We start from the raw sequence: 24,854 nt of genomic DNA, 5'->3' as shown, positions 1-24,854 counted from the left end.
AGCTGTCGTATATATCCATATGTATGTTTTGTATGAATAGATAATAAGTTTATATCCAATTGATTGTACAGGAAGGATGCTCACGAGATGATGGCGCCCGATACACGCCGTTATCAGCGCTGTCGTCGATGCAGCCTCCCGCTGAACATACCCATCCACATCCACACCCAGGTGAATAATTAGTATAATAATTAATCAAATTACATATGATCAGCTTAATGTTATCCGTATCAAATAGAAGTTTGTTATATATAATGTAACAGGTTTTAAAAGTAGTTGAAAGATTTCCAGCTTTTTATATTTAAAGAAATGTTATATCATTAATGTTCTTATTCCTATATATCCCAAGATTTTCCGTTACCCTAATTAATGTGGCGTTGAACGGTAACGTATGTTATGTTGAACTTTAATTAAAGTAATTGAATATCGAACGCCCATTCAAGCTGATGATAAAAATGCCCCTTTACGCCAATGTTTTTGTAAACTTCCTATAATCGCTTAAAATACAACTTTAAATTCATAAAATATTCTTCATGATTTTATAGAAAGCGCAATCCAATAAATGCTCACTTTTTCGCCAGAATAAGTGAGGAAATCGATAATTTTCTGAAGGCAATATCAAACAGTGCCGATAGTGCTGATCTGTAGTCTACGGGCGGAGGCTGATAAGTGCACTCTTTAATAACTGAGGGTTGAGGGACATCGTTGGCAATGTGCCACCGGGAGACATAGGCAATGTACTTACGTTTTGAAATGTATAGCGATTTAATATTTCAGCGCAATGCTTTCATAGATAATACTTTACCATCGTGTTTGGGTTTCCAAGATTGTTATTAGACTTGAAAAGTTGAAACTTGGGTAAAAACAATCGTTTTAGGAAATTTTCTGTTATTGTGTCTAACGTTTTTCTTTGTTATTTCATTTATTTCCATACACTAGAAGATTTCTAGAAGATTACGCCTTTTCTAATAAAAACTAATAATAAATAAAGCAAATATATAAAAACATTTTGATCTTAATCGTAATATATAAATAAATAAATAAAACATTGAATAAAAATCACTCATACGAATCATTTTATAATCGATAATGTAATGTGAAACTCAGATTTTGTGAACACATTGACTTTCAATGTAGTAATTGTAGTATTTGTTTGATAATTGTAGTATTTTATAAACATATAGTATAGTAAACATATATTTCGTATTAACAAGCAAAATAACATCAGAAAATAAAGGCTGAAAATATCAACGCCCCTTCTCCATGTGGAATAAAATAGCTTTCTGCAAATACGAAGATAATACATAATATTCATCCCCTATGTGGGTGTACTTCTTTGGTGACTGATCCTATTCAAGCCAAAGCGTGGCTTGACTCCCGAAATAAACTATCCCTTAGAAGTTTTATCTTGATTCAAATCATAATAGATTGTTGAATAAAAGGAAATCCGACAAAATATTACATCATTATTGTAGCGTTTATTCCATTTGCATTTTATTTTAAGCTTAACAGACGCACATGTCAATAGTACTTCCACGCTTAACATAATATAAATGTTTCGTTACGATAATTAAATTTAAAAGTTAATTTTAAACTTGATTGATAATTATATAACGTCCAAAAGCTATCGGCGGTGGCTATCTTTATAACAATTTTTTTTATACGGGGAGTTCGGGAGCCAGAGGACCGTTTCCTTTTCCTCGCCCTTCCCAGTCCAATCCTTCTTTCGAATCGTCAATTCGTTCCTTATCCCGCCCCTAAAAGCGGGCAGCGCATTCGCAGAGGCACTACCTCTGTGTTCACGGGCGATGGTGATCGCTTACCAACAGGCGAATCATCAGTTCAGTTGGCTGCTATGACATAAAAAACGTCATCCAAACATATGAAAAACGCTTATTTATTGTTACAAAGTATGGGAGTAAGGCAACAAAATATTTGAAAACTTTCATAAAATAATTACACGGAAGCGAAATTATTTTCCAAGTTAATCCAATTACTGAGAGCTTTCGCGGGAATTTTTTTATATCTATTGACAAACGCGCTATGGTTTTACCCGGACAAGCTATTGAATTTATTAAGCGGCACTGAATTAATTTGAAATGTCGCACCTGATGCATTAAATTAAAAGTGTTTTTCATTTAGCCATTGATATTCAGTAGTTCTATAATGGACGCTGGTTGGAGCCTAATGAAATGTGACGGAATTCGCGTTGTTTATCTTTAACAGTATAATGCCGTCGTATAATTCGTGACACTTATTATTATGAACTCTGTGCTTTTATGTGTTACGAATTTCATATAATAACTTTAGAAACATCATAAAACCGAAACTTAAAATGTACTCAAAACACAACACAAAAAGGTCTATCTAATAATACAATAAAAAGCGTAATAGATTAATCTATTCTTACAATTTAATAGTTCTTCAAGTCTGTTGTATTTATGTTAATCGTATTATATTAATTTGATAACTCCACAAAATATGAATAAAAAAATGGAACATTTCATGAAAGTTTATTCATGAATAATAGCTTAATTTGAATAATATTCAATAGTAAACCTTTATCACCACAAAACTATTCGACCTAGAAAGGAATTTCGTTAATGAATTTATATATTTAATCATATTATCATGTACAATCCCAAAAATATTTTCGTGTGTCGGACTCTCAGCTACAATAAAACTAAAGCTAAGCTGTTAAGACGGCGAAGCTATCAACAAACCGAAACGCCTTCAATTTGCAACAACATTTAATTTCCGTGGCTAAACGGAATCTCTCTCCACTGCTCGTTCATTAGCGACTAAGCAGCGTTGCCTATTTGTTATCTCGCAAGAAAAACCAATGCACATTCCCCAGTCCCTACCATCAACATCCGAGTATAAAAAGGCGGGAAAATGAAAACGCGTTTAAATGAAAACGCGGGAATCCAATGTTATTTGAGTTAATCATAAAAGCCGAACGACTGAGCGACTCGGTTTCGCTTCTTGTTTTGTTTGCTCAGATAAATGTGTGACAACTTGGAGATATGTTTGAAGTATGTTTACTTTTGTTTTGCTTTGATTTGTTTAAACGAGGTATTCATGCGATCGTTTCAGTAACTGCGTCGTATATTGGATCCACACATCAATAATTGGCGCGTTTTATTTCCCCAACATTTATTTTTACTTGATATTGGTCTTTGTTTCTGTTTTTTATTTCAAGCTCTATAAAAATATGGTTATTCTATTTTGTTTATTTTTATTCTATTTTATTGAACTATGCTTTAAATTGTAACGTTACATTGGAGTTCATAAAAACGAAACATGATATTTTTAAACAGCGTTAATATTTTAAACATTTTCCTTTCGTATTATTTGACCGCTATACTCAACATTCTTAGCTCTGTTTTATAACTAAACAAATTGAGAAAATACAGTCGGTACGTGGTTATGATCGTTTACATAAAGCGTCCCTGCGCTTAACGGGCATTATGCCCTCAGCAAATGGCTAAGTGGCTAACTAGCAAGTACGTGTTGACACGCCGGCTTATCACGGGCTACGTTATAAAATTGAGTGGCCGATAGCATGAGCCACTCTTGGCTGCGACTTTTGTTTTTCTTCGTAAGTATAGCATTTGTAACTGCTAGGGCATTATGCTAAGTAGCGGCTTATTGATTTTTAACTATAACATTAAAACGCGATAGTGCAATAACATAAATAAGCTACTTTTGTTATTAGTGGTTGTTCTAATACAAATCTATTTTCTAAGATCTTTTGCGATTCCCAAAACACCATAGGCATCCAAAAAAAAAAACAATGCTGGTAAAAATAATAACTATCGTAACGCAGTTCTTCTACAAACTGTAAAAAGTTGTAAGATCCATGTAATACCAAGTGTATTATTACTTTATTCAGTTCCTGCTTTAATTTGCTAAACTAGCAACATCCTATAGTGACCATATCATATGTATTAAAAATCTTTTATGTTTAAAATAACTATGTTAACTCGGCTATCGTATAAAAACACAATTGTAATACAATTAATGCATATTATCTTAAATAAGATTGTTTAGGGCTAATGAAAAGCGAAATACATAAAACGAAGTACTTAAAGTTTATTTGTATACTTATAACATATTTAAAACAATATTGAAAAGAACAAGTTCGATGTCGGTGTCGTCTAGGTTCTAATAAATAAGTTATAATTGTTATGTTTAAGGATCTATATAATAATTATGCAAAATATTAATACCCTAATAATATTTAGTAGTTATATTTCATAGTAAGTAAGAAAAATCAAAATAGAAGTTAATAAAAGTACGATAATAATTAACGTAGTTACAAAGCTATGCAAAAATGATACAAACCTTTTTCAACAAGAACAATTGTTGATTAGTATTTTTAAAACTTCTTCATGAGTTTACATTACCTTTAATTGTTTGTTTTCCACAGTGCCGGAGTTGGGGGGTCTAACACGCAGGCCAGGGTGCTCCAGTGCTTTCTCCGCGCCTTCGCCAGCTGCTCATCATGACCCAGGTTAGCATGTTATTTATGGCAGACTTGTACACTTCATTTTAGCTAGCTTCTAGTTTTTAGCTTTCCGAATGCGACTTAGCCCGCTTTCGCCCGTGCAGTCAAAGGATATTCCCATCGGTATGTGATATTTCATCGCGATAAAAAGTAACCTAGTTGTCAATCTCTAACCTAATATAAAGAAATAATGTTTCGTATTGGTTGTGATGGTTCTTAATCATCTCAATAGATGGCGCGGGGTGCCCCTTAGGCACATGAAACCGAAAGAGTAGAAGAAATTCGATTACTGTGGCAGTATCACGGGTGGCCGAGAGGCTAGGCGTTGCTACGGTTAGGCAAGATACGCAGGTTCGAATCCTGCCTCGTGATCAAATTTTTTCTATTCTTTCAAAATTTCCCATTTATAAAGCATTTCAATGCTATAAAACTAAAAATTAAATCTCTAACCTTCTTAGTATGACCAAACACTAAAATCATATTATAGAACGGAGTAGCCGTAACGACGCGCAAAAAGATAGGAAAATATTTAAAATAATAAACAGACAAACAGACAGACCCACTTTCGAATCTATAATATTAGTAAGGATTGTCTGTCGCCATGTATATATCTATCCCCGCTCTGATACCAAAAAATCTTCTAATCTTATTTCGTTATATCCAAAAATATTGTTTAATTTAAAAGCATCCGTCGTTGTTATAAGTTGCCGGTTCTATGAATACAAATTAACGTATAAGGTCGAATACTAATTTTCCTCTTGAGTTCTTGCCGACATCAAAACAATTAAAAGAAAAACTGAAAAGAAAAACTTTTGTTTTTCAGTTTGAAATCAGGAAAAAAATGTATGCTAACTTGTATTTTATGAGCTTCAATTTGTAAGTGTAAACATGGTCTATAATATAAATATAAATAAGCTCTTCTATTCGCTCATATTGTGTATTATTTTATTTAAATATATACAAAAATCTAAAACTTATTCCTTGAATCAGTAGTCATTATAAACATAGATTTTACGTATAATATTCGCCACGATAGCGTTATTATCATTATATTATGTTGTCATATTTGAATATTTATATATAACTAGACGCTCGTCCCGGCTCCGCCCGGATATCAAGATACCTGTTTTAACCCACAGGAGCATTTACTCGGGATTAAAAGTAGACTATCACCCAAATTAGTATTAAATATAAGTGTGATAAATATATCAGAGGAATACCTCACAATTTTTTGTATGTCAATTTGAAATCATATTTTTATATCTAATAAATATATAGCAAAAGCTGCATGGTGTTTGCAATGAAAATACGTAGAATTTCAATTCAATCTATTTGGAAAATATGGACGTTCCTCGAACTGTGGAAATCTGGCAAATTGTGTTAGCAGAAGCGATTTCAAAGAAAAACTCATTATTACAATTCAGAGAAATTTTCAAGTTTAAGCGCATTTAACATTGAAATGTCTGGTAATATTATTCAATCCGTAATTTCGATTAGCTTAAATCAAAATTCTCCTGAACTTCTGTTGTAAATTTAATGTAACTACAACTTTAATTTTAGAAAACTAATATATAACTTAAGTTTCATTATGACATAAAATCATAGTTTTATTATTATTATTTATTTTTGGAACGGATTATAAATAAGTATTCACGTTGCTTAAAAACAGCATATATTTTGTTTATTACGCCTGTACTTTGAGCAACTGCCGGTACCGCAGTATTGATAAAAATAAAGTTAAAATAACGCAAGTAATACTATACCATAATATTTCAATCCTTCAGTATTAACTTTTCATCTTTATTCAGTGATAAATGTGATAAGTTTCACGATGTAGAGAATATAAGCCTGTATAATACAGGTATTAAGTCAGGACTTACTACGAGCTATCCTAAAATGAAACATTTCACAATACATATTCCCTTTTAACTTTGTTATTTGTCTGTATTAGGGCAGTAAGATAGTTTTTATGAGTGGTAACCCTAAAAGAAACACAGTTTTGCGAGTTCCTTTGATATCAAACCTCTTGTAGTTTCAACTCTCAACCCTACATTCGGCTAAGTAATTAAAATTCTTTTGCCGTGCTGTTTGAATAAATCAGTTTTCTGTCGACTTGAACTGCATAAGCAGCGAATTGTAATCAATTCTGAATAATTAAAGAGAAAAGTGTTAAGCTATTAATGAATTTATTATTCATTTACGTTTAGCAATATGATCACTGGTTCACACATATGTTTTCTGACTTAAGGTAAACTATTGCACCTAACAGTTAATTTTAGTTAACAAGATTTTCAGATTTTGTTTTTATAAATTGCAATGAACCTGTGATTACATAGTATAATATTTTTTGTGTAATTAGGACATTGTAATACAATTAAAAGAATGTAATGAATTAATTGCCTTTTTTATTTCTAACTGTTCGCCCCGGCTTCGCATGTGGTACATATATAGCCTACTAGACGCTCATCTCAGCTCCGCCCGGATACCAAGATTCCTGTTTTATCCAACGGGAGCATTTAATCGGGATTAACAGTATCCTATCACCCAAGTCAGCTCATACCCAGTCTGTATGCCAAATTTCATCAAAATCCGTTCAGTATTTTCTGCGTGCTTGACAAACAAACAAACAAACTACCACATTTATAATATTAGTGTGATTTAGGTTATGTATAGTTATTATATGAATATGAATAGTTTGTTTGTTTGCTTGAAGATGTCTCAGGAACTTAAGAACCAATTTAAAATAAATTCACTATTGGATATGTACCCACGTGTCATCTTAATGCTATAGGCTATATATGTACCATGGGTGAAGCCGGGGTCCAACGTTAGTTTTCATTATTTCCATATATAATATTTCAAGTAAGTACTTACAAGTTAAATAAAATATTATCCTAAAGCGATTTTCTGTTATCAACACAAAATACAGTATAATAAGTCTGAATCCGGATAAAAATTGCATTAAATAAACCTTTCTAAAATACATTATATTCAATCGAAAACGTGAAAAATCGCGAAACGCACATTTTAACTATTATTTAAATTACAAAAAACGGCTTATCAAGAATAGATGTATTTTCTCTCTCTCCGCAGTTGTATACAGTAACAATGCTCGCTATTGTTGGCATTAAAAAAGAATAACATAACTTGAAAATCTCATAATACAAAAGGATTGCCGCGATTCAATGTAACTATGAAAAGTAGTTTCGAAATGAGGAACGCTGTTGCTATTAAAAATCTATAAACTTTCCCATTTTTTGAATTTTAACTGCACTCTTTTGTTATTTGAAACTATATTGAAACTGGTGTACATAATGATAAAAATAACTTTATAATACACAAAACTAAAGCAAAATTATAGTTCATATTTATGTGCTTAGTGGTCATGGGCGTTTTTTCGCTTGTAATAGATTTTCAACCTAATAAAATCTACATCTTAATATTACACGCTTCATTCATCATTTAAATAATTGTAAAATTAGTAGTCTTACTTTCTTTATATATATTAAACAGCGCGAAATGAGTTAAAAACGATAATGTAATTGAAATACCACACCAATTAAGTATCACTAACGTTACCACTACTTGTAATTTGTAAAGAAACTTCTAGTAGTCGCTCAAGCATTTTGTTTTTTATTTACCTCCTAGTCACATAAAGGAAAATAAACAAACGTTTCAATACTATAGGCAATGACAAATCGTTTTGTACAAATAGCCATTTAACTCGTTTACAGTATACTTGTGTATAACTGTCAAGAACTTATTAATTACCGAAGGAAAACGGCAAAAATATTGCGAAAAAGTGTCACCTTAAAGTACCTCTGGTACTAATTTACGGGGTGACATTTGGAGAGTAAATATAAATTCAGTGCGCATAAGAGAATATTGCCTTCATCATAAGCCCTCCGCGTCGCCATTTCATTCAAGTCTGTCTATTTCCGCCTTTATTTTGGTTGAAATCTCAATGCTTTCAATTTGTTGAACGTTTATTTCGTCAAAGCTATTTTGTGAAAAGCGCATTTTAACTTTTTCTTAAGATGCTACTTATATAATGACTGACTTATTACATTTTTTAATCTAAGTAATTAACGAAATTTCTTAGAGATACTTCATATAGAACAAAATTAATTAAACTTTTGACATGTTATAACTAATAACATGTAGAACATTTACGCCCATCCAAATTAATTTCGTAATATTAATTTAAAAGAAACTATAAGAAAACCGGACATGGACTACTATAAAAAAATAGACCTAGTGTGAAATCAAACCATATTTAATAGCAAACTCTAGAATAATAAAAATAATATAATGTGATAGAATAATTGTGATGAGTCTGCACATCCATCACAAAAAAATTTATTCCATAAATGCAATATTCAAATGCAATCTAAAATACAATCTCTCGCACTATCTAATGTAAATTCATAGTTTCTTCTTATTTTCTATGAGTAGGTACTTTCCTAAAATACCTGCCACTGACTGACTGAGATACCAAAAAGCACTTCAAGGAAGTTTCATCGAAACGTAGAATGTAAATTATTTCCAAGAAAATCAAAGGATAAATACATTATAACTTCAGGTCAAATAACTAAAATCATTGAAACTTCCAACTGAAACCTGCTTCAAACAACAATAGATACCTAGAATGCTTTAAATTATTGCTTCTATAATAACTTTCAAAGGAGATTTCAGATTTATAATATTATAAAAGAAACGGTACAGACTTCTATCACAAACTGTATAGGAAAATAACTTTTCTTAGAAATGTTTATTATAATACGGTCAAAGCTTCAGCTATCGATAAAGGCAAGAAAAATCGTTATACTTTAAATGATAGAACTATCCACGCTTTGAATGAAATAAACTGAAATATTACTCACTCCGTAGATTTAGTTCTTGTATTAAAAGATTAAGTATACCAATTTCCAACACGTATTATTAAAGAACACGTAGTAGAAAGCAGTTATTAAAGTAACAAAGAATAAGGTTATACAATTTTCAAGTAAGTAATTATTTACCAAATTATATAATCTACTCTTACATTACCGACGACTGGGTAGGTATGTTAATAACATAGTATTAATACAGACTTGTGTATTATACAAATAAAATCAATTTTAGTTGAATGCTAATTTTAAATTAATAAACACCGTCGAATACATAATTATTACGTTTCCTTACGAAACAAAGTCATTTATTAAAATAACAATATTTTATGAACGAATAACTATATATTTATCAGAAATCACAAAAGCTTAGCTTTTAATCAAATACGCTATCATTAGTCACTCGAAATTCTTGAGTATTACAATATTATCAGTCCAATTAATACTATCTCAAAATAAACCATATTGCAAGTAACCTAACCTAGCTTGTTACCGATCTAGGACACCAGAAACGGGTGCGGCTCATGGCGCCTCGACAAATCCTCCGAGTGCATAAACTAATTGCTTCAGTAATCCTCCAATGATAACAATTTACCACCCAGTGCACCAAGTAGTTATTGGATTATGTCGGATATTCAACAAAGGACGACGTAACGAGATTTTACTAAATACAACCTTCCGAGAGATGCATTCTAATTAACAGTAATAATTCATGCTCATGCAAAATTAAAGTGAAATTCTATACGTGAAATGCTTTATCCGTAGTACTGATAAAAAGATCTTTATAAAGTCCTTCGTTTTAGTATCGTTTTTAATTTCTTTTTACTCTTCGGTATCGTTTTTTAAACACAAATTGCATCTAGACTCTAAATATTTATGCTTCTTTATCCATGTATGTAAATAGACAAAACAAGTTTAGAAATTGCATCAAGTTGATTATGATTGATTGAATCTTTAAACAAACACCGCAAATAGAATAAATGGTTCACAGATTTATTAATACTCAAGTACAATGTTCGCACATCGATTTGCTTTAGTATATTTACACGGATGTTAATAAAACTCTCATTCGAGTGGATTTTCAACAAAAATATTATTGTTGTCTGTGGATCGAGTGAGGCATCCCGCGCCAGTGAGCATAAATATTTGATACTGAGCAAGCATTGCCGCCGCGTTAACCTGCGCTAAAATATGTGCTTTATCACTTCTAATCCTTGTTGTATTTTTATAACACAACGTAAATTTTTCAAAAATATAGTGCAATATAGTCCACTTGCTTTATGTGCAACTTTTTGGCTTTAACATGCTTTTAGTTTTTGCGTAACTTCCGTTAGTGTTTGTCGAATATAATTCATGAACATTGTTTTATGGTTTTTTATATATGCTTAGTGTGCTTGGTGTTTTCGCGCCTTATTTTATTAACCTATCTATCGCGTTTACTAAAACAGAGATTTTATTAAATTTATTTAACATCCGACGCCCTTGAAAGTTAGATCGTAGGTACCTGTTCTTGAAAATCTCACGAAATGATTGAATAAGATTAATAGAACTGTTCATTTAATCTGCAATTCATTTCCTGCGGAAGTCATTAGTTTGCAAATTTGCCAAATGATGCAAATGAAAAGTCGTGCCTCATAATGGTATGCAACCAGCGTTGCCGTGAACATCGCGAAAATTAGTCGTAGATCCATTTGAAATTGCAAAGGTATCCCTTAGTACTTAATGTATCTGAAACATTGTGGCAGCCTTTGTACTTAAAATAATATTTAAATGATTTTGTTCGTAATAATTCTAATGAAAATGTTTGGATTTAGCACGATGTCTTATCACTTTTCAGTTTTTATCAACAACGTTTGTATCATTGTAAGTGAATAATACACACAAAGCACATAGGTTGTAAGTGAATAATACACACAAAGCACGGCGTACGTTTTTTTAAACAAAACGTTTAATGATATGTTTTCGTTGAAAAAAATGAACAACTAGACAATTTAGAATGTCGATCATATTTATATCAGTTTACCAGATCTCTAAATAAATCAAGCAGAAATTTTTTTTCATCTTATCGTAGTATGTAAAAAAATCTAAATTATGTTTAGCAAAAATATACGCTGATTTCTAGACATTATTTATTAATATTATTCGCGACCCGATTTGTTGCTTTCATTCCTTAATATTCAGAAGTGAAGCTAAGCTGCTTAACTGTAACGCTCTTATTAAAAGATTCTTTTATACGAAAATCGACTATTACTGAAACTCAGATGATGTCTACAGTTAAAGACATGGTTTCATTTATATTTAGAAGGCTGCTACATGCGCAGAGTTTGTGTGGACTATCAACTTTTGTATTTATGTTGTCGTAAATTTAAATTATTTCAAAGAGTTACTTGATTCTAAATTAATTTGAATACTCTTAATTACATATAAATATAAACACGTGGTGATTACAAAGAATACCAATCATCAAATAATTTTTTTATTAAGCTAACGAACAAATGTTTCCTCGCTTATTATATCAATTTGCTTTTAAATCAGCACAGGTTCAAAAACAAGGAAAAATCTGTCTCGGCCAGTATCGGGAAAGTTAAGCAACCCTACACCATAGAAGTAAGACTCAATAATTTAGTAACTTTTTGAAACCTTGCGACGATGGCGGACCCAACGCTAAACTTTTAATACGTTTGCACCAAAACGACTTTATACATTAAATCCTCCTTGCCAAAGCTCTATCCGCTTCACAATGAGCAATTATTAATGATTCAATTGATTCCGAAACAAACGAGGAGGAAAACCACAAACATTAATCTCTGTAGTCTATACTATCTATAACATCATAACAAAGAGAATGGAAAAGAACGCGCAGTTATCAATTTATAAGAGTGATCCAATATCGATAGTAATGATACAAGGGGTTGATATTGCTCCTTATACGGTAGACCTTTGACCTCTCGAAGGGTCAACGAGAAATACAACCCGTTTACGTTTGTCAGAGTTTCTATGGTAGCTGTGTCCATTCTGATTACAGTAAAAACGGGCGAGAGTAAGTTGAAAACTCCCTCGCACAATGCGAGCGTAAAATGCAGCAATATTGTGCTGTTTTTTTGTCTGACTTTTTTGGAAATATCAAAAGTCCCTTTATACGTACGTTCGCGACAATGCTGATATGTAAGAAAATCTCAAGCCATTTAATGAAAAAGTATTTGATTTAAAATATTCTATCTAAAAGTGAAATCCCGTGTCCCCTACTGGGGTATGTGGCAGATGATATACATGTTTCACTGATCGATTTTCTTTATGGACAAGTACCTACTTGTCCATAAAGAATATGTAAGTAACCACGCGGCGGCGTAGTATGGGTTACAAAAGACATGAAGTGAGTCTTTATCCAGCTTTCTATTGGTGATCAAAAATTTTAAATCTTTTCTTTACAAATTACACACACGTAATACATCTTTATAAATGAATCCCTATTACGCTTTGCGTATCTTCACTTTCAGCTATTATATAGAGCATTATCTGAAAAAATAATCAAATTAATAATTTTCTAAAAAACCTCGTATCATACACAAAAGGAATCAGGCCAATCGGTTGAAAACCCACCGAGTAATAAATCCAAAAAAACGCAGTTGAATTAAGAACCTCCTTGGTTTTCAGAGCATATGTTAAAAAAGAAAAATATTCACCCTTTTAAAAAATAGGAAGAATATTTTTGTTAATATTTAATGTGGTAATGATGGTAAATAAATGATCATTTTCCTGTTTACATGCTGTTGTATGACGTCACGCTTACTATCAATCAAAAGATATAACACGAGGAATAAGTAAATGATACTACAGACGTCGAAGGCACTTGGCGGCGCCTTCGGCCTTCTGCAAGGACGAATTATGGAGGAAACGTTTAGAAATACGCTATAACCCGCCATACGCTTATTCAACATCATCGTAAAGGATTATTGGATGGAAATGTGTTCGTATTCATTTCATGTTCATGATTTTCCTTAGATGACTCGTTTATCGGCTTATGTTATTATGCCTGAAAGATATTTATAATTCTCCTTTGAATCTGGCTTTGATTATGTGATTATTTTTTATTTGACTTAACCGACAAATATTATGTATGTCTCTTTGAAAAGCAAATGTGAATATATCTGGGCAACATTCTATACTGTCCTCATAATATATCACATATTTTTAAATCAGTGTTTCAAAAAATCATTGAGTTTTCTCGTCAAATACCTAAATCACCAAGTTTTTAAGAAGTCGCGTTTATTGGGTATTTAATAATAACATATGAAATATAGAACCTATAGCGACATATGAATTACAAAAAAGGCGACTACTACTGAAAAAAAAAACAAAAAGATTTAAAGCTGATGCCATAAATTAATATATACTTCTTTTACGCAAATTGCTTTCTTTTCTACCTAATTAGACTTTATTAATTTTTATTTCAGTGTTCCTTTCATCTTTACTTTGATTGCGGAAAATGAAACGCTTTATAATCGGCTTTTATTAATAATGTTTCAGTCGTTCTTTGCTCACCTGCTCTTTAAATGTTGGACAAACGCTCAATAAATAAAAGTGTCAGAGAGATGATTTTATTTAGAGCGATACTTAAATATCCTACTAATATTATAAATGCAAAAGTTTGTAAGGATGTGTGTGTGTGTTCGTTACTCTTTCACACAAAAACCACTGAACCGATTGCATTGAAATTTGGTACGTAGACAGTTGGACAACTGGAATAACATATAAGCAACTTTTTATCCCGATATTCGTACGGAATACGGACTCACGCGGTTGAAACCGCGGGGCGCAGCTAGTCATAGAATAAAAATTTGCTCATCAAATAATTCTCCATATCTTAATCAAAATAACATAAACACGTGTAACAATAACATGTCCGCATATTATAAAACACGCCAGTTACTTTCATTAAGTCGACAAAGGAAAAAAGCTTTAACAAACTTGCAACATGATATTCCTGCCATGCCCAAGAGCATTCTATTTCACGGTAGCCTGTTGCAATGTAATAATCCTAATGACTGTTTTGTTGTCTAAGTAATACATTAGCTGTTAATCCTCGGCTTTGTTTGTTAATATCTCTCAGACCGCACACTCCTTTGACGGAAGGATCAGTGTATATCAATATCTCGACATGCCATGCTTCGGCTGGATTAATAACGTTGGAGATTGTGTTAAATTCTGACTAATGGCAAGAGAACCGTTAACCTTTATTTGTATCAGTGATTTAATAATATATGTAAAACATTTCATGTTGTGTTACCACTCTGTTTATGTTTGTTATGCTTATTTTTATATAAGGAAAATTTTAGAATTTGTTGTGTTTAGTCGTATAGTCTCAATATAACTTATGAATGATAAACAAAAAATAGATAAACTTCAAACAATTTCAACAAGAAGGATATAGATCAATTATCTTATACCTTTAAACGAGCAATTCTTGTATATATATATATATATATATATATATAAATGAAATCTCGGAATCGGCTAGAACGATTTTCATGAAATTTAGTATATAGGGGGTTTCGGGGGCGATAAATCGATCTAGCTAGGAATCTTTTTTATAAAATGTCATATTCGTGTTTTATTCGTGTTTTATTTTTCCTGACATCTATTGGTGAATAATAATACTATTTTGCTTCGTAGATAGCTGGACAACTGAAATAACACATAGGCACTTACATACATTTTACTAAACGATGTAAATATAGGTGAAGCAAAAACATAAGGCATCTCGTTACTGTTAACATCATGCGAATTCGGCATTTGCGAACGCGAATCGTAAAACAGAAACTTGTTATCATAAATTGGTAGATCTACGACAAAATTGACTGCTTATACGCGGCAAGAATCATTGCTTGCTCATACAACAGACAATATCTTATCTCGCACAATAATATAACGTGTTCTCGATGCAAATTTACGATCGAATCGATGTTTTGTTTCCAAGCAAATCCTATTTTTATAGCGTTTCATAAATAACTGTATGCTTCGTAGCGTTTCGTTTAAACTTTAAACTGAAATGTTTTTGACATGTAAAATAGTAACTTAAAATTATATTATCTTTTCTCGTCATACTATATCGATATCGATATTTCGTATGGATTTAATGTTGTTGATTAATTAATGCTCAGAACGTCATGGATTTTCGTATTTGTCAGGACGCGTCGTGGTTGAATTTCATACGACACAAATTTCAGTATGTTGCCTCAATATGATAGTGAACGCAATGCGTGTGTGATTAACTGATCGATTTTATTATATGCGTCTGGAGATAGTTAAAGGTTAGAGCGTGACACACCCGTGGGGATGGCTTTAACTACGCGGACGAAGCCGCGGGCGAAATGTTAGTTGTAAATAAATCTTTATCACATTACATCTACCTAAATATGCCATAACAGGTTCCTATAGCAGGTGGAAGAACAGATATTCATTGTGATTCTGTGTATCTACTACTTTTATTTTAAGAAATAATCCGTTGTTGCAGAACAATACTTTTATAATCGGATTTAAGATACTTTTTTTATTAAAAATTAAATTTGGTGCAGTTTTTAAAATACCTTTAGAAAATCGGACATGGGATGTAAAGTTCAGAAAGCTATGACGACACAAGCACAGTCAGTGAAAAAGAAAAAATAAATAAATGGCGTTGTAAAGTTTTTCAATGGACGCCATATCCATTAAGCCTGCGGATACACGTGGCCAATTTACTGTTATGAATAAATCGTAGGCACCGCTGTTGTAAACCAGCAATTTGTTCACCGAAGTCCGTATTCGGGGAAGATAGCATTAATTTTTTTTACCATAGCTTTAGGTTGTTAATAATGAATTTCCACTTGAGCGTAGGTATTTGTATATTGTATATAATTCAAAAACAATTTCTATTTCCCTTTCACAATTCGTTCATCATTTTATTATGAAATAAACTATATAAATAACTAATTCTGTAATACCCTGCAAAATAAATGATATAATATTTAATATTTTGACTAAATATTTTATTATTTTTTTTATATATAAAATTACAGGTAATAATAGGTATGTACCAGAATAAAAACCGTTTGTAAATGAAAATTCAGAACGAGTACGGTTGCTAATCGTGAGAAAAAATTCAATTTCACGGAAAATTCCGAATTCCTTCGCTCTGAATAGCATTCATTATTGTCGTATTCAAAGAAATCCTATAAGTATTATTTATTAGAAAAAACACTCGGACGAAAATCCTATTAACTCAAGTCAAATAGCTTTTAGGCGATATAATTAGCTTTGCACTGTCCCTTTTTGTTTTATTTTACTCTTTCTTCTAACTTTATATTCCATAAATGGTTTATCGAGTTCCTCTTACCACATAAATTATAAATAAAATAAGTCCAGTTTAATATACGAGCTTAGACTCTCCGTGATCATCTTGAATTACTGTATTTGTAGAATTAAAAAATGATTAAGACGACGTAATTCTTATATATGTAATACTAGAATTCCGCCTGCGGTTTCGCCCGCGTGTAATTCGGTTATAGGGCGCGACATGGTAAGGAGTAGCCAATAGTCTTTCCCAAGGTCTAGACCTGAAACCGAACCTTCTTTTCCAAGTTCAGCTCTACTTCATACCAAATTTCATCAAAGCTGGTTTGACAATAACGAACTTTCATATAAACTTTCATCCCCTATTTCAACCTCTTCTACCTTTTTTTTCGCGATAAAAGATTCTATGTCCTTTCCCAAGTTCAGTTCTAACTTCATACCAAATTTCATTAAAAACGGTTCAATGGTTTAGGTGCTAAAGCGTAATAAGACAGACAGACATAGTTACTTTCGCATTTCTAATATTATTTCTTTCTTTCGCATTTATAGTATTACTAGCTGCGCCCGCGGTTTCACCCGAGTAATCCATATACCGTAGGAATGTCAGGATAGAAAGTTGCCTATATGTTATTCCAGTTGTCCAGCTGTCTACGTCCCAAATTTTATTGCAATCGGTTCAGTAGTTTTTGCGTGAAAGAGCAACAAACACACACACACATCCTTACAAACTTTCGCATTTATAATATTAGTGGGATAGGATTATAATTAGTAGGGATTAGCTCATGATAATCCCCACTAATTATAATAATACGAATATAACGTATAAATTTGTTTCCAACTATGACCGCTGCCCCTTGCATATTTCTGGCGATCATTAATGATTTTGTAATTGGACTGTCACCCTCGATGGTATTCATTCGCTCGGTTACGTCGATAGGTCAAAATAATTATAACATTATTACAGCGGTATTCAGACAAACGAGAACATTATATAAAGCGGATCATTATGTAGTGTATTTATGGTTAATTACCGATAATTTATATTATAAACTTTTACACATAAATTCTTGCCATCGTTGTTTTAAAAATGGATGTCATTATCTAGATTAAAACATTATTAATTTTGAACAAAACAAACCATATCATATTCTTATGATAAGATTTATATATTTTTTGAATATGGATAAAAATTCACATTTTGTAACTAAACCAAGCAGACCAGCCAAGATATATTATTTTATTATTGTACGTTTCAGTGCATTAAAATATATTCCAATATTGCGTTCCAAGACTACAGAATACAAATATCATACTGCAAACATCGGGTAACTGCACCATAATAATATATTCAAAGACTAAGAAAGCATCCGTTACGATGTAGCAAATATTTGTATAGAAAATGTTACCTATTTCTGTTTTAGATTTCACATGATGTTGCAAATTAGATTTTATGCTATTTTATATCAAATATCTTGAAATGGATGTTACATCTCATCATAGGCAGATTTAAAAATTGTGTTCCATTAAATAATATTTTACATTCTCTCTTTAAAGTTATATAAAATAGCAAAGATGTGAATTGAAAAAAGCTTACAGTACGTGTCTAAACTACCACGATACTGATACGCAGTTTTCGAATTCTTCGTTAATTTTACATAATAAAATCCTTTTTCCCATTTAATTGCTGAGCCACATTTGCATTTATAACAATAGCTAAAATTCCTGGCTTATAAAAATAACATTAAACGAAATATATTTTGTTCATTTCTTTTAAATGTTAAACTAAGCGTAAATGGCGAAGCTTTTTTAAAATGTTCTTACGCTCAACAAAAAAGGCGATCGCGTCGCTTAGAATCGATGCCGAAACCGTATTTTCCGCTTTATGGACTTTTAGGGGCATACAACCTTTAACCTAAAACTGTCTTGGGCCAAGGAATTAGATTTAACGGTGTGGTTATTTGTTTGTTATTTCGCTGTATTGCAGTGGTTCGCGGTTCTTTTTTATACCATTAAGCGTTGATTTAAATTTCGTTTTAATTACTTCTATGAAGTAATTAATACGTTTCAGTGTTTATAAAAGCATAGAAAACCATTACTTAGCTATCTAAATTATGGTTATATCACAAGTATAGCATTATGATATATGTGGTTGTACGTCCTATTTCTTTTCTCATTACGAGTAGAAATAAGTGCTAATGATACAATCATATAAAAATACCCATTGTTAAGCAAACTCAAACTTAATCAGCTTATGGCTTTTGCTGAAAAAACGCATCTTTTTTTATTAAAACTTTATTCCTTTTTTAAATCAATAATAAAATTTAGAATGCATGCTTGAAAAAAAACTTAAACAATACACATAATATTAGATACATCAGCTAACTGTTACTAATAGAAACACATTCCAATAGTTGCAAGCAATTTCACACACTTGGTTCATTTTTGTCAATTCCAGTAAAATAATTCCATAAAAAAGTATTATGGAATTACGGATAAAAGTATTCGCCACATCTAGAGCATAGCTTATTCCTTGAGCTCTAATTCCAAGCCTCCTTCATCTATTTCGGGAGTAACCTCAATATAATAAAATTCAGGACACCTGTAAACCGTAATACTTCGAGACGAATAGGCTTTTTCACATAAACTCAGTAATTTATCACGTATTTAGATACAATTCAAGAAAATTTTCGAATTTATTAGAAATGTAGCGTACATTTCAATGCTAATTTATTGAAGGTAAACGATATTTGAATAATTACTATAGATATATAAATAATTATTATCGTCTTTTTAAGTGTAAAACTCTGTTATGCAACTTATTTATAGTGATATATAATGTCAAACACCAGTTTCAAATGAAAATTGTTATATTTCATAAGACTATATTAATACTATATAATGCTTTTCGTCATACTTCTAAGAAAACGTTTATTGCGGAATCCATATACCACGAGGAAAACAATGAAAGATCATCAGTATGAAAACCGTCATATAATCAGACCGAATAGAGTTTTAGTACAAATTTCCCTCTAAAACAATAATGCAAAAAGTTTTCAAAAAACATTTTCATACAATCGCCATGTAAGATTAAAATGTTGCCACCAAAACAAACGCGATATAGAAAAAACGTAGGCAATTTTCAATTATTCACAACCCGATCGCGTGCCGTTATATCCAGGAATAAAACCAAATATTTCCTCCGGGTCCATTGCTCAATCCGACTGGAAACTGACTGTTTTTTATTCGACCACAATTTATTTTATTGAAAATATTCTGCTCACGGTTCGTTAGTTGCGTCAAACAATGATATTCTTTTTTATTTCAGGTAAGATCTTTGACAGTTTCGTGCGGCGTAACGTAAGTAAACTCTTTACTGTATAATCTAGATTAAGGTATGGGTGACTAAGTATATCAGAAACGTTCTTAAGCACGCTAATAATGAAATAACTAAATGTGACGTTTCATTAGTTTAACAATTACTTATTTTAATTATTCCTTTAGAGCCAGTTCATAAAATGACACAGAAATATATAAGGTTAAAAACAGTTCAACAAAACATATATAAGATTTATCAAGGCACTATTTCCCAGTCCAACATAAGTGGATGAGTGTTATTATAACAAAAAGATAACCCATGGATGTGAGGTGAGTTACATAAAATTAATTGCAAATCAAATGCAGCTACAAACAATAGAAATAGGTGTGTTGACTTTCGAATCCGATTTCTTTTGTTCAGATTCAAGTTTGTTATATAACGCGACTAACTTTATAACACAGACTAGGTATATTATGGATGCAACAAAACACATTACAATGTCCAAACAAAATGCCCGCTTTATTAAATTACAATACAAGTAGTATAATACGCATTTTAATATTTACCTACTTTTCTTTGAATTAAGGCATCATTAATACTGATACTACTACTAGTAAAAGAAGTGATTTAATTTTAAAGGATTTCCATTCGGTTATAGACCAACCATTTATGCGTCTTTTGTCAAGTTATCATTACTTAATTTAATATGACTGAGGCTATAATGACTCCGCTACATCCTACTTCGAATATCGTCCTAATTCGAATACAATCATCTCCAATAGCACTAATATTATAAATGTGAAAGTTTCATTGTTTGGATGTTTGTCCGTCAATCACGCTGAAACTACCGAACGAAATTTGATGAAATTTGGTATACAGACAGGGTAGGAGCTGACTTGGGTGACTGACTCTTTATCCCGATTAAATGCTCCCTTGGGATTAAACAGGAATCTTGATATTCGGGCGGAGTCGGGACGAGCATTTAATAGACAATAAAAGAGACAGCAACAAGACAAGAAACACATATCGGCACGTGTCGTAGGCCGCTAGATATAGTCATAAATACGACTGAAGCGATTATGACGCCAGCAAATTATCTCCGTAGAGGTCCTTGAATGGGTCGTAAAAGATCCACTACACTTATATTGGGGTAATATCTGTGATCTCGGTCATGCAAACGACTAAGTGCCGACATCTTGAGGGTAGAGGAAACAGCCATGTAATGAGCCGATCGTATCAGGCTAATTCACCTCTGAAATGTCCCTCGTGTGAGGTTTTTTCTGTTTTACTGTTAATGAAAGTATAAGAAGGCGGAGTGTTCCAGTTTGCAATGCTCTTGTATGTATGGTTTGCGGCTTAATAGCTATGTACTAAAACATTCTGTATAAAAAAAGTAATGATATTATATTTTGTAAAGGAAAGTAATTTCTACCATAGATAAAATAATTTGAAAATAACATAAGATTTTAAAATTAACTTGTCAAAAAGAAATGAACTTTATTCTTCAAATGCAGTTTATACAAAATCGCGTAAAATCAAGCACAAGAAAATACTAGTTTATGCAACTCAATCTTTGACTTTGACTTGACTCTAAGGCCACGACATCAATATTATAACTCTAGTTCCAATATACTTTATGTAGCCTTACATTTTGTTTACTTTATATTATAAATGCAACGTATGTTTGAATGTTTGTCTTTTTTACACGTCGTAACAGAGCAGTTTTATGTATTTTGTTGTCTAGATATACTTAGGATATCAATAAAATTTTTTTAAGTCAGTCTACATTATACGTATTTAATAAAATAAGTTTATTTTTCAGCCATACAATAAACACATACAAACAAAACGTTGATCCCGTACTAGATAATATCACTATATGTCTATATCACTATATACGATTCGTTTTTTCTTTTTCTACTAGTTAAGAGGACTACAAGAGCTATAATAATTCACGCACACATTTATACAACCAACGACACGGACAGATGATGGTGGATGGTGGATGATAATATGATCTAAGGCGGCAGTGTCGATACACAGGATCGCATGCACACATGTCTACAAATCATCGCTCTCAAATAAGAATAAGAAATTTACTAAAAATCTAAGAAATAAACTGTTATACTACTATTATATATGTTGCCGGAAGAAAATTTTGACAGAACGTTTTGGCATGGTTTTCAATCGTTAAAAGAAACGTCTAGAGATATCTGTGGTTGATTTTTATCGAATCAAATTTGTAGCATTATATTTTTAACGCATGACCAAATAAGCATATATCATGGAGCTTATCTAACATTTTTATATTTTTCTTTTCTGCGGCGTATCATATACTTAAGGGCTTTATAAAACACGCTTTTAACTCATGCAGTCCCCTTACTCTTTTGCATTATGTAAGGCATTTTTGTGCATCGACAAAAATAATCTTTTGTTTTGACCGCTTGACTTTGACAAATTGCCATTCTTGTAAATCGATTATAAAATCATTAGGCTAATAAGAAGTTTATCATAATTTTAAAGAACACGTGCTCAGGTAGTGTGTATGATTTGTTAAATTATTATATGTTATTAGATACTAGCTTATTCAAATAGGTTATTGTGCTTTTGACAAATTCTTATAAATTTTGTTATAAAAACTTATTTGTATTATAAAGGCAGTTTTATCAGTTCCAAATTTAAATGATAGTTAACCCAAAGATTATAAATTTGTGTTCTTTTAATCCGTAAAGTGAAGTTTTGCCATAAAACATTGCCAAAAGCATCGCAGGAAAATTTTATAATTGACCGTTTTGTAACTTTATAGAAAGAAACTTTTGCGTGTGGTTTTAAGAGAATGTTTTAAATTGTAAAGAATCCCTATGTTAGAGTTCAAAGTTTGTCGGTTTTCCTTGAAAACAATAGAACAAAGTCATAGCCAATATTTATTTTTTTTTAAAGGGCAAAACGTCTACTCTATGCTTTATGCTAATGACTCAAATCAAAATCTAAACTGCTTCAATAATTTAAAAATTTCTTCATCGTTAAGTTTATTTAATAAAGTATATAAACACATAACATGCTCCACAAATCGCAGCGAAGAATTCCATTTCATTAAATAATGCGTATAAACGAATCATGACTAATATTTCGTTTATTTTTCGGAAGGCATCTCCTTCAATTACAATCAATTATCGCTGTCGAGATATTTTGTGGGAGAATTAGCCCGTATCCACGAATTAGTGTTGGATCGTTTGATAAATATCGGCTTTACGAAATACAGTTTGACGTATTTAGAATGGGATATCAGTAACTAAAATTAATAGTATGACTCAAAGGTTTTTTTTTTTTATAAATCGTTGATTCAAAATATATGATGGAACGGAAATAAAGAAAAACAAAGAGTAGTTATCCAAACCCGTTTTTCTACGGTCAGGTTGAAAACAGAACGACATAGTAATTTATAATTATAATGAATATTTGTAAGAAACGAAATTTCGCCACCAATCGAAAAGGTTAACGGCCAGATTATTTGCGGCAGCAATAAACGCGACATATAGTTATTTATATATAGGTATTTATATATGATAGGGAAAATATGTAAAAATACATAGAACCTGGCCTTTATAAATTATCAGAACTATTTTTACTTAAATCAGGATCAATTTTGTTATAATTGTCCCATGCATATAAAACTATATCTCATATTTTCTGAAGGTTGCTATTCTAATTAATAAGTGTATAGTCATTCAATATTAATTTCCATGAAATTAATATCATGAAGCGTAATAAATGGACAAAGGTATACCTTATATAGGTACCATATATACCACATAAAGGTATAACCAACGAATTGGCTTGTAATAATGTTATTAAAGCATAATTTACCTAATTAATTGATTATTTACAATCTCGTAAGCAAACAAAAATATTCCCACATATGCTATATATTGGATTTTTCATAAAAGTACAAAAGGAAGGCAGTGCTTCCTTTTAAAATTTAAAGCCAGCTAACCAATCACGTAACGCTATTTCACACCACGCCGCGCTGCAGCGCCCGCCACTAGCGTACAACCGACAACGCTTCTAGAACGTACTTCCCGCGTTTTGTTGGCGCATGCGTCGTACTAACTCCATCCCTTTCTCGCGTATTGCGCGGCAGTCTCCATTGCGCAGTGAGGCGCGCCACTAGCGGAAACGGTACGCGAAATCAAAACAATTACGATGCTTGCCGACTTGCAGTCGCAGGCGGCCGAACATCAACCCTATGCCCCACAACGTGGCTTCGGCATCTGCCACTCGTCTCCAACAAACGGTACTACTGTTTGTTTATTTGTATGCAAGCTTGAGAGTTGAGACGTAGTAAGTAGATGAATAGCTGTAGTATGCTATTGCCTTCTACGCTGGCACAACTATGCTTCCTCTAAATGCGCTTACTACTTTTAATAAGCATAAAACAGTATTATAATACAGAATTATGATTTTATTTTAGGTAGTGCTTATTGCGCGTTACGTTTGGGAGTTATGAAGCAAAGGTCATAAAGGCGTTAAGGTCATAAGGGTTGGCCACCCCCTACGACTTGTTGCGTTGACAAACCGTATTTACACTGGCTCTCTACTTAGCCGACAATAAAATTGGGGCATGAATAAGATAGACCGACAAACATCTATTTTCCTGTTTACTCATTCATTCATAATATATTGCCCCTCGTTGCTTTTGTTGTCGGAAATTACGACATCAAAACACTTATTCTCAACACGTTCTCATTCAATTTCGCGTTAAGAAAATGTTTAGTTATCAAAACATAGTTTTAGCAAGATTGATTATACA

The 24,854-nt window shown here is 31.9% G+C and overlaps 1 protein-coding gene across 2 annotated transcripts in view; it reads left to right on the top strand.

Annotated features, from left to right (window-relative positions):
• The window catches only part of LOC119832781, a 147,547-nt gene that overhangs the window by 34,996 nt on the left and 87,697 nt on the right, over positions 1–24,854 (top strand). For both annotated transcript variants that reach the window (XM_038356536.1, XM_038356535.1), the window contains exons 3-4: positions 72–171; positions 4,433–4,516. In XM_038356536.1, coding sequence (XP_038212464.1) covers positions 72–171; positions 4,433–4,516 — 184 coding nt within the window. The remainder of the gene's footprint in view (positions 1–71; positions 172–4,432; positions 4,517–24,854) is intronic.

This window comes from Zerene cesonia, chromosome 16 (genome assembly GCF_012273895.1).
Source record: "Zerene cesonia ecotype Mississippi chromosome 16, Zerene_cesonia_1.1, whole genome shotgun sequence".
In the NCBI taxonomy this organism is placed as follows: Eukaryota; Metazoa; Arthropoda; class Insecta; order Lepidoptera; family Pieridae; genus Zerene; species Zerene cesonia.
Note: the sequence above shows the minus strand (reverse complement) of the source record. Positions and strands in the feature narration are given on the sequence as shown.